The following is a 14925-nucleotide window of genomic DNA, read 5'->3' as shown; positions in this document are numbered from 1 at the left end:
GATCGCGAATACACTCCACAGTGTTTATGTCAGAAGCGCCTCCCCGGAAGTCTCGCGAGGCGAGATTTCAACCGTGACGTCATCTACGTCACTTTGCAAAGACTACGGCGGCCCATCTGGGACAAAAAAAGATTGTGGAGGATTTTCAGTCTATAGCTACGTTAGATCTCACAACATTAGCTGCGGTCGACTCGGGATGAATTTATGATTTTTTTCCTCCTGTACCACTCGTCCTATACACGAATCCACAGAGCGCTTCCCTGTAGGTATGGCGCCGCCCCCTTTAGGTAGCGCCGCCATTACTGCGGTGTCAATATCAGTCAGCTGCTACTACGCTGAGTGCGGTGATATTGACACCGCAGTAATGGCGGCGCTACCGAAAGGGGGCGGCGCCATACCTACAGGGAAGCGCTCTGTGGATTCGTGTATAGGTCCTGGGATATGATAATAAAGGTAAGAAAAACGTCAGGCAAAGTTCTCCTTTAAGACGCATCTGTGTAATTTTTTGATTTATTTGGCTATTCAAAATACGAGCTTGTAGATCTGCTATTTTTTTTAATTTATTTTTTTTGTGCAAATCTTTGTATAATATTATTTATGTAATTTTCTTTTTTTCATGTTGTGTGATGCTGTAGTATGATAAAGTAGGACATTAATTTAAGAAAAAAAAAACACAGAATTAGAATATGGAGATAAGAGGTTTCTGCCCCGACAACAGCAAAACGTGTGTTACTGTCTGGTCACTACAGGAACAAAGCCCTAGTTTTGAGTCCATCCAAGCACCATCAAATAAGTATCCTCATCTTTGGAGTTAAAAGTCTCTTCATTAAAGTCTCTCAAGCCATGCAGAAATTGAGTCCATGCCATACTGAAATTACCAAGCTCCACTGAGCTCAATTTGCTCCGATATTGATGGTTCGCTCTAATAAGACACTTAATCCTACAAATGACATCGCCGGGGATTAATAGATTAATACGCAACGCGTTTGCATTTGCGTGTGCGCCGCGAGAGACAACACATTACCTCCCCCAGAAGAATGTGGAAAGTGTAACCGCTTCTTAATCTAATGAGGCGTCCAAATGGGGCTCTTCAAAAAAGCTGATGCGTTTTCCTATTCATTTCCACCTGGAAACCTTATAAAAGGAATACAGATGTCTGGCGCTTGAAGGGGGGAAATTAAGATTTTTTTTTTCTCCATTATGATCCTGGACAATCAAATGTAGATAAACTGAGGACGTTAAGAAGCAACAAAACGGGGCCTCTGATCGATGCAATGTCTGAATCTGTGTGTCTGTGAGGCAGACATAAGCACGTAGGCTACAGCAGTGGTGTAAAGTAACTAAGTACTGTACTTAAGTACAATTAAGAGGTACCTTTACTTTATTGGAGTATTTCCAATTGTCTATACTTTTACTTCTACTCCGCTACATCTCAGAGGTAAAGATTGTTCTTTAACTCCACTACAATTATTTGAATACTTTAGTTACTAGTTACTTTGCAGATATACATTATTACGTTGTAAAACATACATTAACCACTTTATCCCTATTTTAACCCTAGGCTTTTTGAAAATAGCCGATCTACAAGCTCACAACGCGTCGTGAGCTTGTAGATCTGCTATTTTGAAACATTTTAGTACTTTTACTTTTGAAAGTACATTTTGATACCAATACTTTTGTACTTTTACTCAAGTACATTTTTAAATCCGGACGTTTACTTGTAACAGAGTACTTCTACATTGCAGTATTGATACTTTAAGTAAAAAATGTGTGTACTTTTTCCACCACTGGGCTACTGTATAAAGCTGTGCTGCCAGTGATAACCAAGTCATTAGCAGTGGTGAAAAGTAACTCGGTAAATTTGTACTCGAGTATTTGAATCGTGTATCGTGAGGCATGCCACGATGCCATAATGCGTTGCGAGCTTGTAGATCTGCTATTTAGTAGCAGTGTGCTTCACACTGCCCGTGTTGTCTCAGTCGTGCTCAAATGGTTTTGGACTGAACGTGTCAAATCATTTTAAAACAAATCAATAGAGGCTGTTTCAAACTCCATTCCATCATCCCACAGATCCATGGTGAACTGCCTCCAACAACAACAATAACAGCAGAAACCTTGTATCTCCATATTTATCCATTTCAACTTTTTGTGTTTTTGATTTTTTTATACACTTTTCGTAAATGAATGGCCTACTTCGTCATACTACAATAGCAGATCTACAAGCTCACAACGCGTTGCATCATGATGTGTTTCGAGCTTGTAGATCGGTTATTTTTGCTATTTTAAAAAAATGCTGCAAGTGAAGTGGTTACAAATGGAAATGATCAACACTAATAATAATAATAATAATAATAACAACATCGGATCCATTAGAACAACACAGGTTATTTTTTTCCATTTTCCTGAAAAGTAAAAAAAATTGGGTATCAGGTTTCAATCTGACAGCGCCGAAGAGCAATCTTCACTGGTCACTGCTGCTGCCAGTGCCAAGGATCCAATCATATCTGATGCTCTGTTATGGCGGCGCTCCCAATCAACCAGATGAAACGGGCCCAGGATATATTTCCTGACACAATTCCCAGGGACACAGGACCAGTGGTGCTAACATTTACCCAAGTACTGTACGTAATGCATCTGTGTCATTTAAAGATTTCTTTAGCAATTCAAAAATAGCAGATCTACAAGCTCATAGCTTGTAGATCTGCTATTTTTGAAAAATCTTGAAAATCTTGAAATGTGCAAATCTTTGTATATATATATTTTTTTTAACTCATATTTGCTTCTGGGGGGTCCATGGAACAAATTATTTAGAGATGGGGAAATACAAATCATTTTGGGGGTCCTTGACATGAAAAAGTTTTAGAACCACTGATATAAAATAATTTGTTCCAGGGAAGCAAAGATTTGAGTAAAAATTGTTTCTTTAAAAAATATATATATATTCAAAGATTTGCACAAATCAAAAGTAGCAGATCTACAGGCTCATGAGCTTGTGTATTTTATTTATTTATAAGGCCTTGTGTGGTAAACTTCCTTTAAACCTATCCTCGCTTTTGAAACCAAAGGTTACTGGTCACTCAACACGTTCACAAACACACATTAGATATACCAGTCCACGTAAGAGCAGTGAACAAGGAAAAACTGCATTCATGTATTATGCTCCACACAAATGGAACAAACTTCAGGACTCTCTGAAACTGGTGCGATTGGTCTCAATAGAGACATTCAGGGTGCTTCTTGACGACACACTATATAGTGACTGCACCTGTTTCATGTAACACTGTTTATTTGCATCTGATTTTTAAATCTCTGTGTTGTTATCCATGTCCTCACTGTATTGTCTGATTCACCGCCTTTTGCCATTATTTTAATGTTGTTTTAAGCTTCTGCTTTTCTTTTTTGCTTTATTGTTAAATTAGTTGTGACATTGTAATGTGATTCAAATGTTTGTTATCAGGGCGTCCTTGAAAAAGAGAGCTTGCTCTCAATGGGTTCCCCTGACTAAATAAAGGAGAAAGAAAGAAAGAAAGAAAGAAAGATATCTGCTACTTTTTGAATAGCCAAAAGTGTAAAATAATGGAGATAAAAATCTAAAATGACACATAATGCGTTCCCGGTCTTAATGGATTAAGTAACATTTTGAGGTACCTTTAGCCTTTACCTGAGTATACTATGTCAGTTTTCCCGATATTTTATACTTCAACTCCACTACATCTCAGAGTCAAATATTGTACGTTTTACCCCACTGCATTTACTTGACAGCTTTATTAGTTACTAGTTACTTTGCAGATTTTAGATTCTAAATTCAAAACATGCATTAACCAATACAGCCATATCTTAATATGCTTCATTCTATTCGAAAATAGCCGATCTACAAGCTCACAACCAAGCCCCCAGAACCGGGAGCTTACATTGAAGCACATTGGACATGCTGGACGTTCATAGGTACTGCAGATTATTACGGCCGGGGCACGATACATGAACGAGCTAAAATGGTTTCGAGCAATGGGAGGAAGTGGATGGGTGGGGATTTCTGGTGCCCTGTCTATTATTTTTTAACTCTATGCTCACAACCCGCTGCGATGTGAGCTTGTAGACACATCGCACATTTTCTAGATTTTTAAAAAATAGCCAAAGTGTAAAATAATGCTTTTTAGCTCAAATCAAAACGTAACACAGATGTGTCCAAGGTCTTAATGGGTTAAAGAGCCCTTTAACTAGCACACCAAGAGGTGTGCGCTTGTTGGTGCAAAATACTCTCCCCCCTGCTTGGGGAGAGTTCATATACAGCTACAGTACAATATTAACATCACATTCATATAGAATAATATAGCTGAGAGTCTTGGGTCTTCTGCTCTGGATTCTGGGTTCCGTTTTAGTGCTGCACATAATTCTAAAGAAATCTGTTTAAAAGGACGTGTGTGTGTGTGTGTGTGTGTGTGTGTGTGTGTGTGTGTGTGTGTGTGTGTGTGTGTGTGTGTGTGTGTGTGTGTGTGTGTGTGTGTGTGTGTGTGTGTGTGTGTGTGTGTGTGTGTGTGTGTGTGTGTGTGTGTGTGTGTGTGTTCTTATGAGACCGGGGACATCATGTGACATGCACACATACGACGCGTTGTGTGCTTGTAGAGCGGCTATTAGTATAATCAAGCTTTACTTGAGATGCAACGCACGGCATGGATTTATACACAGGGCAATTATTTCAATGCACAATTTACTCAAGGGCAAGGGCTTTACTTTGATGTCTATGTGTACACGTGCCTGCGAGCAGCGATATGTTGCAAGTACTGTTTCATAAACATAATACAGAATGGCAAGGCGGACCATCACAATATAACACATGTTGCAATGTACTGCAATAAAGTATAGGGCACAGCGGGTCCCTTCAGAGCACAGCACACGTGGCTTAAAGGGATAGTTCACCCCCAAAAATACTTTTTTTTCCTATTGATTAGTCACCCCATGGAGACTTGAATTCATGGATTTATTTTTGTTTTCGTCGCATTCCTAAGCCAATAATTTGATGAACCGCTGCCTACCGGTCCGCTGGTCATCAAATTATTGGCTTAGGAATGCGACGAAAACAAAAATCAATCCATGAATTCAAGTCTCCATGGGGTGACTAATCGATAGTTTTGGGTGATTTTTTTGGGTGAACTATCCCTTTAACCCATTAAGACCTGAGGCCCATTCTACAAATGCCTTCTAAATCAGTAGTTCTCACACTTTCAAGATTTTAAATATTATAATACAATAATATATATTAAATATAAGAATTTAGATCCAATCTAAAATGACACAGGTGCTTTCCCGGTTTTAATGGCTTAACCCATTAAGACCGGGAACGCATCTGTGTCATTTTAGATTTCTTTGGGCTATTCAAAAATAGCAGATCTACAAGCTCATAGCGAGTGCAGCGCTATGAGCTTGTAGATCTGCAATTTTTTTTTTAATCTTGAACATTTGCGCAAATCTTTGAATATACATAGTTTTTTAAGCGAACATTTGTAACTCAAGTCTTTGCTTCTGGTCCCTAGCTGGAACTAAATATTTTGGGGGTCCTTGACATGAAAAGGTTTGAAAACCACTGGTGTAGCAACATTTAGAAGGCATTTTGTAGAATAAACCACCCGTCTTATTCACACACCAGTGTTGATTTTGACAGAAATGTTTGATTTAGTTTTAGTCATATTTTAGTCATCTGAAATGTCTTAGTTTTAGACTAAATATCACAAGATTATAGTCGACTAAATCTACAGTTGATTTAGTTGACTAAAATGAATGTTGGCGGTGCCTTGATGGTGTCGTAATGCCTGATTTTACACTTGGTTGCGTGCTGAAAATAGCAGATCTACAAGCTCACAACGCGTCGCAGCGCGACGCGTTGTGAGTTTGTAGATCTGCTATTTTCAGAGCACACTTGTCTTTCAGTTCTACTGCATCCCTTCTCCACTAGTCCCTCCCTAACATTTTAGTCTAGTTTTTATTTGTTGACGGAATTGTCAATATATTTAGTCTTAGTTTTAGTCATCATAGCTTAGTTTTTATTTCGTTTTTATTTAGTTTTCGTCAGTGAAAAAATGTAGTCGACGAACATTTTTTGTCATAGTTCTAGTCGACGAAATCAACACTATCACACACACAGCAAGTCAAGAACAATTCCTTATTTTACAAAGCCAGAACACAAACCAAACAACATGGGCTCATCCTTCACCTCCCGGAGGTGCAGCCCAACTCCCAGGAAACCTACTTCCTGCAGGCTGCGCCTGAGGCTCTTTGCTGCAATATCCTCGCAGAAACCCCTTATCTCCATATTATTTCAACTTCAGAACCAGAATCAAACTTTATCGTCACATCATATTACAAGTAACATGGGTGATATTCTTAACTATGCAGGCCCAATCAATGCAGTTAAAAGATAGATAGAGCATTAGAGCATATACTGCAGAAGTGGAATGCGGTGCATCAAAAAGTGGATGATTGTTTAAGAGTCATGAAATGCATGTAAAGGAGAGTCCATTCAAAATACAGATCAGTTCAGTCTGTGCATTAAAAACACAGTTCAGTTCAGTCTGTGCATTAAAAACACAGTTCAGTTCAGTCTGTGCATTAAAAACACAGTTCAGTTCTAGGCATGTATAAGGATTCACTCAACTCACGATACGATTCGAATCACGATACTAGGTTCACAATATGATTTTTCATTTTTTAAACACAATAATTTTCTAGACAAATGACCATGTATTTCTCTTAAACAAATCCAGTATTTTCTTCTCCTTTTAAAAAAAATATTATTATTATTATTTGTATTTTTTACAATACTGTGTTTTCTCTTATCCTCTTTTCAATACAGTATCAAATGACTGAAAATTCTTTTTTTTAATCAATTCTCTTCAAAGATCCTGTATTTGCATCGTTATACATTCTTTATTAAATTGATTTAAATTTTAACGATTTTGAATCGATTTTAACCCCCTCGACACGCCCCCTTCCTATACAAACCCATTATAACTTCAAATATTTTTAACATGTTAGATTCATCAAAAACACCCGTCCTTGGTTCTGCCCTCCTAATACGCGAGAGGGCCGTGTTTTTAATAAAAAAATTTTAACTGTATTTAATTATTTCCCCCCCCCCCAAAAAAATTCTGAAATGAAAAAAGTAATTGAAAAAAACGGGCCCCTTGCGTATTAGGAGGGCAAGGTGAGTCACCAGAACCAAGGACGGGTGTTTTTGATGAATCTAACGTGCTAAAAATTGAGTTTGAAGTTATAATGGGTTTGTATAGGAAGGGGGTGTGTCTGATAAAATGAATATCAAATATCGAAATACTGAATCAATTAACTTAAAAACGGTCTGGGGGGCTCACAAAAGCCTGTGTAGACGATAAAATGACCCAATGTTTTGTTTAAAGTGAAATATCCCTTTAACTGTCGGTTGCCGGGCGGATAATAATGAGCTCACCTCTCACGAGCAGTTCGGCCTCGGCAGACACAGTATCAGCGCTGGTCTGGGCCCGGCAGCCGTACTTGCCGGCGTGCTTCAGCAGGATGCTCCGGATCATCAGGTCCACCGTGGAGGACTGCTGCCAAGACAAGACAGAGACAACGCCACAATTAAAACCCATTCAATCCGGGACAAAATCATTTTTGATTTTAGCTATATACGTATGTATAGCACATTGGCATGGCGTCACAACAACGCCTCTACTTTCTCAGGAAACTGAAGAAGGCTGGCATGGGTCAAAAAGTCCTAAGAGCTTTCTACAGAGGCACAACAGAGAACATCCTGACTGGCTGCTTCACTGCCTGGTACGGCAGCTGCACCGAGCTCAACCGCAAGGCAATGCAGAGGGTTGTGCGGACAGCCGAACGCATCAGCGGATGTGATCTCCCCCCATCCAAGCCCTGTACGACAAACGCTGTGTCAGCAAAGCACGAGGAATCATCAAAGATCGAAGCCATCCCAACCACAGACTGTTCGAGATGTTGCCGCATGGAAAACGCCTACGCAGTCTGAAAGCTACTAGCAACAGACTGCAAAAAAGCTTCTTTGCACGTACTATCAGGTACATGAACGATCTGACAAGAACCAGAACGAACCAAGGCAAAGGGAAGTGCTAAGCTGCCCCCCCCCCCTGCCCAACCAGCCATCCCTTTTTTTGCACTACTATGCCTGAACTGCACCTGCTGCACCTGCTGTATTTATCTGCATGTATATAGAATATACTGTGAAGTTGTTTACACAAAGTTAGGTGACAGCCACTGAAGAAAAATACTGGTGGTGTATACAACATACCAAGTGTTTTTTCTTTATTTTTATGCACACGTACATTTGATTTGACGACGCTCTTTTCATTATTTTTGCTCTTTTTGCACTCTTTCTTTAAATCTTTTTAAGTTTTTTCTTTATTCTATTGTTATCACTTATGCTGCTGCATTGTCTGAAGGAAGCCGAACCAAAATAAGTTTTACTCTTATGTACCTGTACACGAGATGTAGCAATAAAGTACAACCTTGAACCTTGAACCATGAACTTTGTGCCGCGGTATGAGCTTGTAGATCTGCATTTTTTGATAATTTGTACAAATCTCTGAATATCGATTTTTTTAAGTGAACATTTTTAACTCAAATCTTTGCTTGGCTTTGCTCGGCTCCTGGAACAAAAATGTTTTGAGATGGTGGTCCGCGGCCAAATACATATCATTTTAGGGGTCCTTGACAAGAAAAAGTTTGAGCACCACTGATTATAGCATTTATTTTAAAAAACTGTTAGGATTTAAAAGACATTTGTGGAATCCCCAGAAGCAAAGATTTGAGTTACAAATGTTTGCTTTAAAAATATATATGTCACAGGGAAAATGGCATTCCAGGGAAATTGACAGGGGAGCGCTTGTTTTATAGGCACGGGGCGGTGCTGCGAGGCGGGGCTTTGATGCGAGGACGACGACCACAACAACAACATACTAACCAGGAAGCTACGCATGGGGAACGCTGAAAATAAAATGGATAATATGAGAGAAATACTCAAGTAAAGTACCAATACCTCAAAATTGTACTTGAGTAAATCTACTTTGTTACTTTGCACCACTAGTACAAGCCTCAGTGGCGCACTTCGATAATCATTGGACTCCCCACCCACTACCACTGGGAGCCGGGGTTTGACTCCAGCTCGGGACATTACTTTTTCAAACAACCGCGGACTACTTTTTTTTCGCTGATAAAGTATAGTTTTGGACCATGACGGAAGGCGCTCCGACTTAGCAGACCTTGAGGCCGAGGAGTCGCGCCCGAGCGCCTCCGGGCGCGAGTGCCCGCGACGACCGGCCGATGGTCTGCTAGTCGACTTAAGCGCCGTCCGAGTTATGTACCGATAGGCACAGAATCGTAAATGATGTTGTGTGGGGACTGCGTTTGCCCCAAGTGCCACTCACTGCACTAACATAGCCCGCCAGGCCCGCCCCCTGGAGTGTGTGTGTGTGTGTGTGTGTGTGTGTGTGTGTGTGTGTGTGTGTGTATGTATGTGTGTGTACACGCGCGCGTGTGCGCATGCGTGTGTGCGTGCTGGTTTGTGCATGCGTGTGTGGTGTGGGGCTCATGTCTGGCTTGCATTGCCCTCTAGCGTTGATTCTACAGAATTGCATGAGGGGCATGAAAACAAGCGTACCCCTTTCAATTTCCCTGGAATGCCATTTTCCCTGTAACATATATATTCAAAGATTTGCAGACATTTTCATGATTTTTCAAAACAATTCAGATCTTCAAGCTCTTGGCGCGGCACTCGGTGCCGCACTATGAGCTTGTATATCTGCTATTTTTGATACATTTCTTTCTAAAAACTGTTAGGCTTTTTAGAATCGGCCTCAGTAATATTGGTATAGGAAAACCCACAGCCTCCATCGCCCCTGACGACAAGGAACTGCAGCTCCCGTTGCACTTTACATAGCGGGCAGTGTAGTTAGCTACGTATATATCTGTTGCTGTCGGGGAGAAACCTCTCATGTCTGTTTTTACGGGCAGTGATTCGCGCGACGCAGAGCGAGCGAGGTGGTGGGTTGACTGTTTGTTTGTCGTTGGAACAGCGTGACCGTGTCCTAAGCAGCTCCATAACTTCCATAGGCCGATGTGGAATTATTTTGGAGAACTACTCCTCTGTCTGTGTGTCCACTGTCCAGTCAGGGCTCTGTAGTAACTAAAAGGGGGAGGGGCCACTGGCAGCATGGTGAGTACAAATAACAGATCTTCAAGGCAACAACGCATCGAGGTGCGACGCGTTGTTAGCTTGTAGATCTGTTCTCCAAATGTGTAATCTCTCAAGAACAGATTCAGAGCTGCGCTTGAATCTGTCGGGAGCCGCGCTGAGAACCTATGCACATTGGCTACAAGTGGGCGTGCCTTCAGATCAGAAAGCAGGCCGTGCTTTACCCAATCAAATGTAGTGGGCGGGATTTACATGTGTGCGGCTCGCTTCCCACTGAAAACAAACCGAAACTCATTTAACAATAGTGTCCTCGGAGCCGACAAAACCGCGGAAAGTTAGTAACATTTTAACTTGTTCTTTCATCATAGAAACAAGTGGGCTTATAACCAAAACGATCCATATTCTTTGGGAGAAATGGTGTTTGTGGGAATGAAAACATAGGCGCACCACCGGAAGTAGAGGGCTGAAGGCATGTCCAAACCCCGGTTTCCAGTGAGCATGTGTCTAGTTAATTCCCCCCCAGAGCCAAATGCAAAAGTGAAAAACAGCAGAGGGCGCTGTTTTTCCTTTTTATTTGACGACGGGTTCCCAGATTGCCAAATGTGTGATGTAAATGACATCAGACGACTTCTGGTGCTTCTGGAATATTATTGCATAATAATAGAGTTTCATATAAACTGTACATCAGCAATGTACGACGAAGGTGGAAAAGTTGATGGTAACCTAGGCAGAGCCATGAGGGATTTTTGTAGCAAGTTGGGAGAGAATTGGACAACTGCTTGGCTCTGATAGTAGTCCGTACACAGACGCACCGGGCTTCAATTATAGGTGGAAAGATATTGAACGAATGAAAAGTCATTTAACGAGAGCTTATGTGACAAAATAATAACTACACGTACATTGGTCGCCTGGTTCTAACCATAGACCCTAGGGGTGTGCCGATATATCGTCCCACGATATATCGCCGAATAAATCCTAGGTTCACATTTACAACACCAGACCAAGAGGCAGTCCACTCAGAGAGTGGGCGGGGTCTATTAGGGGTGTGCCGATACACTAATTTCACGATACGATACACGATATTGGGCTCACGATATCGATACGATATATGGCACTTTTTTATTATGAAAATATATGGGGGGGGGGGATAAAAAGCTTATGAAAATATATGGGGTGGAAAAAAAGCAAAATTTTGGCATTATTATTATTGCAAAAAAGTTTTTTCAAAACTTTTTTTTCCCCAAAACGATACATATCGTCACGAAAACGTATCACAAAATGTATTGTCCAATGAGAGTCGGAGGTGGGGATCCCTTAGGATTGGTTTAGGGAAATTCTAATCCGCTCCCCCTTGTAATCGCCTACACTGGAGCCAATGTCAGACTGAAGCTCCACACAGCTTCAGTCTGATAATCAGGCTAGTACATTGGATCCACTGGAACGCAGGTTCTTTTTTTTCATTTCCTGAAAAATAACACTTTCGGACAGCAACGAAATTCCCTTCAATTCACACTCTTGCTTGTTACTGCTTCCTTCCACTAGCCGATATTAATATATATCGCTGCCGTCAGGCAGAAACCTCTTATCTCCATATTCTAACTTTTTGTGTTTTCTCGTAATTTAACACCCTACTTGATCACACAAAAGCGTCAAAAGTAGCAGATCCACAAGCTCGAAACGCGGGCGCGAAGCGGCGCTTTTTGAGCTGCTTCTACTTTCGATCTGCTACTTTTGCTGTTTTGGAATTTGAATCCTGAAATGTAACAGTTTTGGACATATGAGGTTTCCACCCGACAGAGACGATATATTAAACAAAAAATGCCTGGGGCAAGGCTGGAATAATTCAGGCAGCTGTTTAGCACCAAACGTGATTAAAGGTATCATGACATTCATTTTCACTTTTTTTATTTTCAATGTTTTACTTGGGGTTTTATGACCTCAATTACACCCAAAAAACCTGAACTTAGAACATTCAGTGGATTTTCTGTGGTCTGGGGTTTTCTGAATAATTAGGCTGAAAAGTAATCTGAGCTTGGCCCTTCGACAGTGAGGTCACAGTCGATTAATCCCGCCCACTCTCCTCCTCGCCCCTCCCCTCCCCTATCCTTTCCTTTGGGGGGGGCGGAGCAGAGGCGATGATTGACAGGCAAAATCCCTCACCAGCGACACCCGCAGGCAAAGATTTCTTTTTTCATTGCAGTTGAAAAGGCTTTAGAAATGTGAGAGAAAAACACCTGCCATGGATCACTGGAATGGAATTTTCACTTAAAACTTTTTGTACACTTTTGAAGGACCAGGACAAAGACTTTGAATGTGGTGTAAAAGTGAATGTCATTAAACCTTTAACATTACATGGCGCTCTTCCGCCCAGAGTCTAGAGTGTGCCTGTAGAGAATTGTCAGAGCAAATACATGCTCCCTCTCCAGGGCCTCAATCACGTGGAGCCGAGGAGAGAACCAGGTCGCTGAGTGTTCTTGGGAAACTAAATTGAATTGTCACCCAATACAGACTGATAAAAATGCACTGACTGAAGGAAATCGTGACAAGTTTCGAGGAATGCTCCACTGTATTTATGCCTATGTATGGAGCACTGATTGGGGGACCCCTCGGGGTCCTTGAGGGGGGTTCCAGGGGGTCCCCCCGGAAAAACAAGGAACAGTTTAAACACTTTAAGGGATTCACCCCCAAAATGTATTTTTTTCAATCGATTAGTCACATGAATTCATGGATATGTTTTAGTTTTTGACGCATTCCTAAGCCAATGATTTGATGAACGGCAGCGGTTCCGGTAGGAGACAAAAAGTCTCCTTTGTGTCTCCTATCCGGAACCGCTGCATCTGGTCTGCATCGTCTGCTGGTCATCAAATTATTGGCTTAGCATGCGACAAAAACAAAAAAAAATCCATGAATTCATGGGGTGACTAATCGATAGAAAAAATTATCTGTTTGTGCATACTGTAATTAAGCCTCAACATGTAGAAGAGAAGGGGAACTTTACCCACTGCTAATAAACACCTTGCAACACCATGGCTATTCCGGGATGATTTCTTAGAGACACATACTGTGACCTTTTGTGGGTTTAAGAGATTATACTGATATTCTACACTAATTACACCACTGGATCATGTCATTGGTGACATTAGCTCCATAGCGTCACCTATAATTACATACTTGGATTAGTCATCTTTCTCTGAATTCTAACATCCCAGGAATTATGTGAAATATGCATATTATTCAGTTTGTATTTACAGCTAATATTTAGCCATGCTAGCTGCTGGTGAGCCAACCTTTTTCATGTCAAGGTGACCCAAAATGATATGGCCGCGGACCCCTACCCGATTACATTTTGTGCCAAAATGTCAGATCTACAAGTTCAACACGTGTCACATCGCAAACAAGATGTGAGCTTGCAGAAAAATATCGAAAAAGTTCGGAAAATGGTGAATGTATATATAGATATATATATATATATATTTTTTTTTTGTTGTTTTCGCTCTATACATTAAATAACTTCGCTGAAAATAGCTGATCTACAAGCTCACAATGCGTCACAATGCAAAGCATTGTGAGCTTGTAGAGCTGCTATTTTCTGCGAAGGCTTTCCCCGAAGGCTTGCCCCACGATACGGGGTTTAAGTGGTTAATCAGTGTTGCCATATTTTGCGAGAGAAATAAGCAACCAGGTCTATGAAAACAAGCCCGAAAGAAGCGAACAGTCTAAACGAGCACTTTAAACCTACATACATCGGCTATTTTCAAAACAAATCTTGATAAATATAATTATTTACAAATGCTTGTCTCTGGCACAAAATATTTTCATATGGGGGTCCGTAGAATACATATTCATTGGGGTTCCTTGACATGAAAATGTCTGACAACGACAGGTTTAAACACGTCCACTTCTTACTTATAAAAACATGGCAACGCTGTTCATGTTTTTAATGAATTTTAATGAGCCCACAGCTTTTCACTTTGTAGCTTTTTATGTTTATTTTGTCGAATTCAAAGCTATTTCTATTGTTTCCAATAATATGTTAATCCTCCCTTTTCACTTTCATCCCTACTAGTGGGAATTAGAGCAGATTAAAATATCCTTGCTGTTGGGCAGAAACCTCATATCTCCATATTCTAACTTATTTATTTTCGTAAAGTAACTCCCTACTTGATCATACTACAGCGTCACACAAAAGCATCACAAGTAGCGGATCTGGATCTGCTACTTTGGCTATTTTTTAATTTAAATCCTGAAAAGCAACAGTTTTGCACATACTATATGAGGTTTCCACCTGACAGAGATGCTATTTTTATTGAGAATGATGCAGTCAATGTGTTGAGATTTTTTACAGCTTTCAACCCATCTATGTTGAGCAAATGTAACACTTTTAAAATATCAGCTCTACAAGCTCACAACGTGTGACGTCTTGTGAGCTTGTACATCTGCTGTTTTGATATATATACATATTTAAAAAAATAATAATAGAGGGCTTAACCAGTGGTGGAAGCAGTACTCAGATATTTTACTTAAGTAAAAGTAGCAATACCACAATATAAAAATACTCTGTTACAACTACAAAGCCTGTGTTCAAAATGTTACTTGAGTAAAAGTACAAAAGTATTGGTATCAAAATATACTTAAAGTACCAAAAGTAAAAGTACTAAAAGGTTTGAAAATAACAGATCTACAATCTCACAACGCGTCGCATCGCAACGCGTTGTGAGCTTATAGATCGG

General features: G+C 40.5%; 1 protein-coding gene across 2 annotated transcripts in view; it reads right to left on the bottom strand.

Moving 5' to 3' along the window:
- cntn5 (contactin 5) overlaps window positions 1-14925 on the bottom strand; it is a 380291-nt gene that overhangs the window by 44804 nt on the left and 320562 nt on the right. The window contains exon 15 of one of the 2 annotated variants that reach the window (XM_080429360.1): window positions 7460-7580. In XM_080429360.1, coding sequence (XP_080285486.1) covers window positions 7460-7580 — 121 coding nt within the window. The remainder of the gene's footprint in view (window positions 1-7459; window positions 7581-14925) is intronic. The other variant, XM_080429359.1, reaches the window with a different exon arrangement.

Source organism: Gymnoscopelus braueri (assembly GCF_963280865.1).
Source record: "Gymnoscopelus braueri genome assembly, chromosome: 5".
In the NCBI taxonomy this organism is placed as follows: Eukaryota; Metazoa; Chordata; class Actinopteri; order Myctophiformes; family Myctophidae; genus Gymnoscopelus; species Gymnoscopelus braueri.
This window is presented reverse-complemented; position numbering and strand designations above follow the sequence as displayed.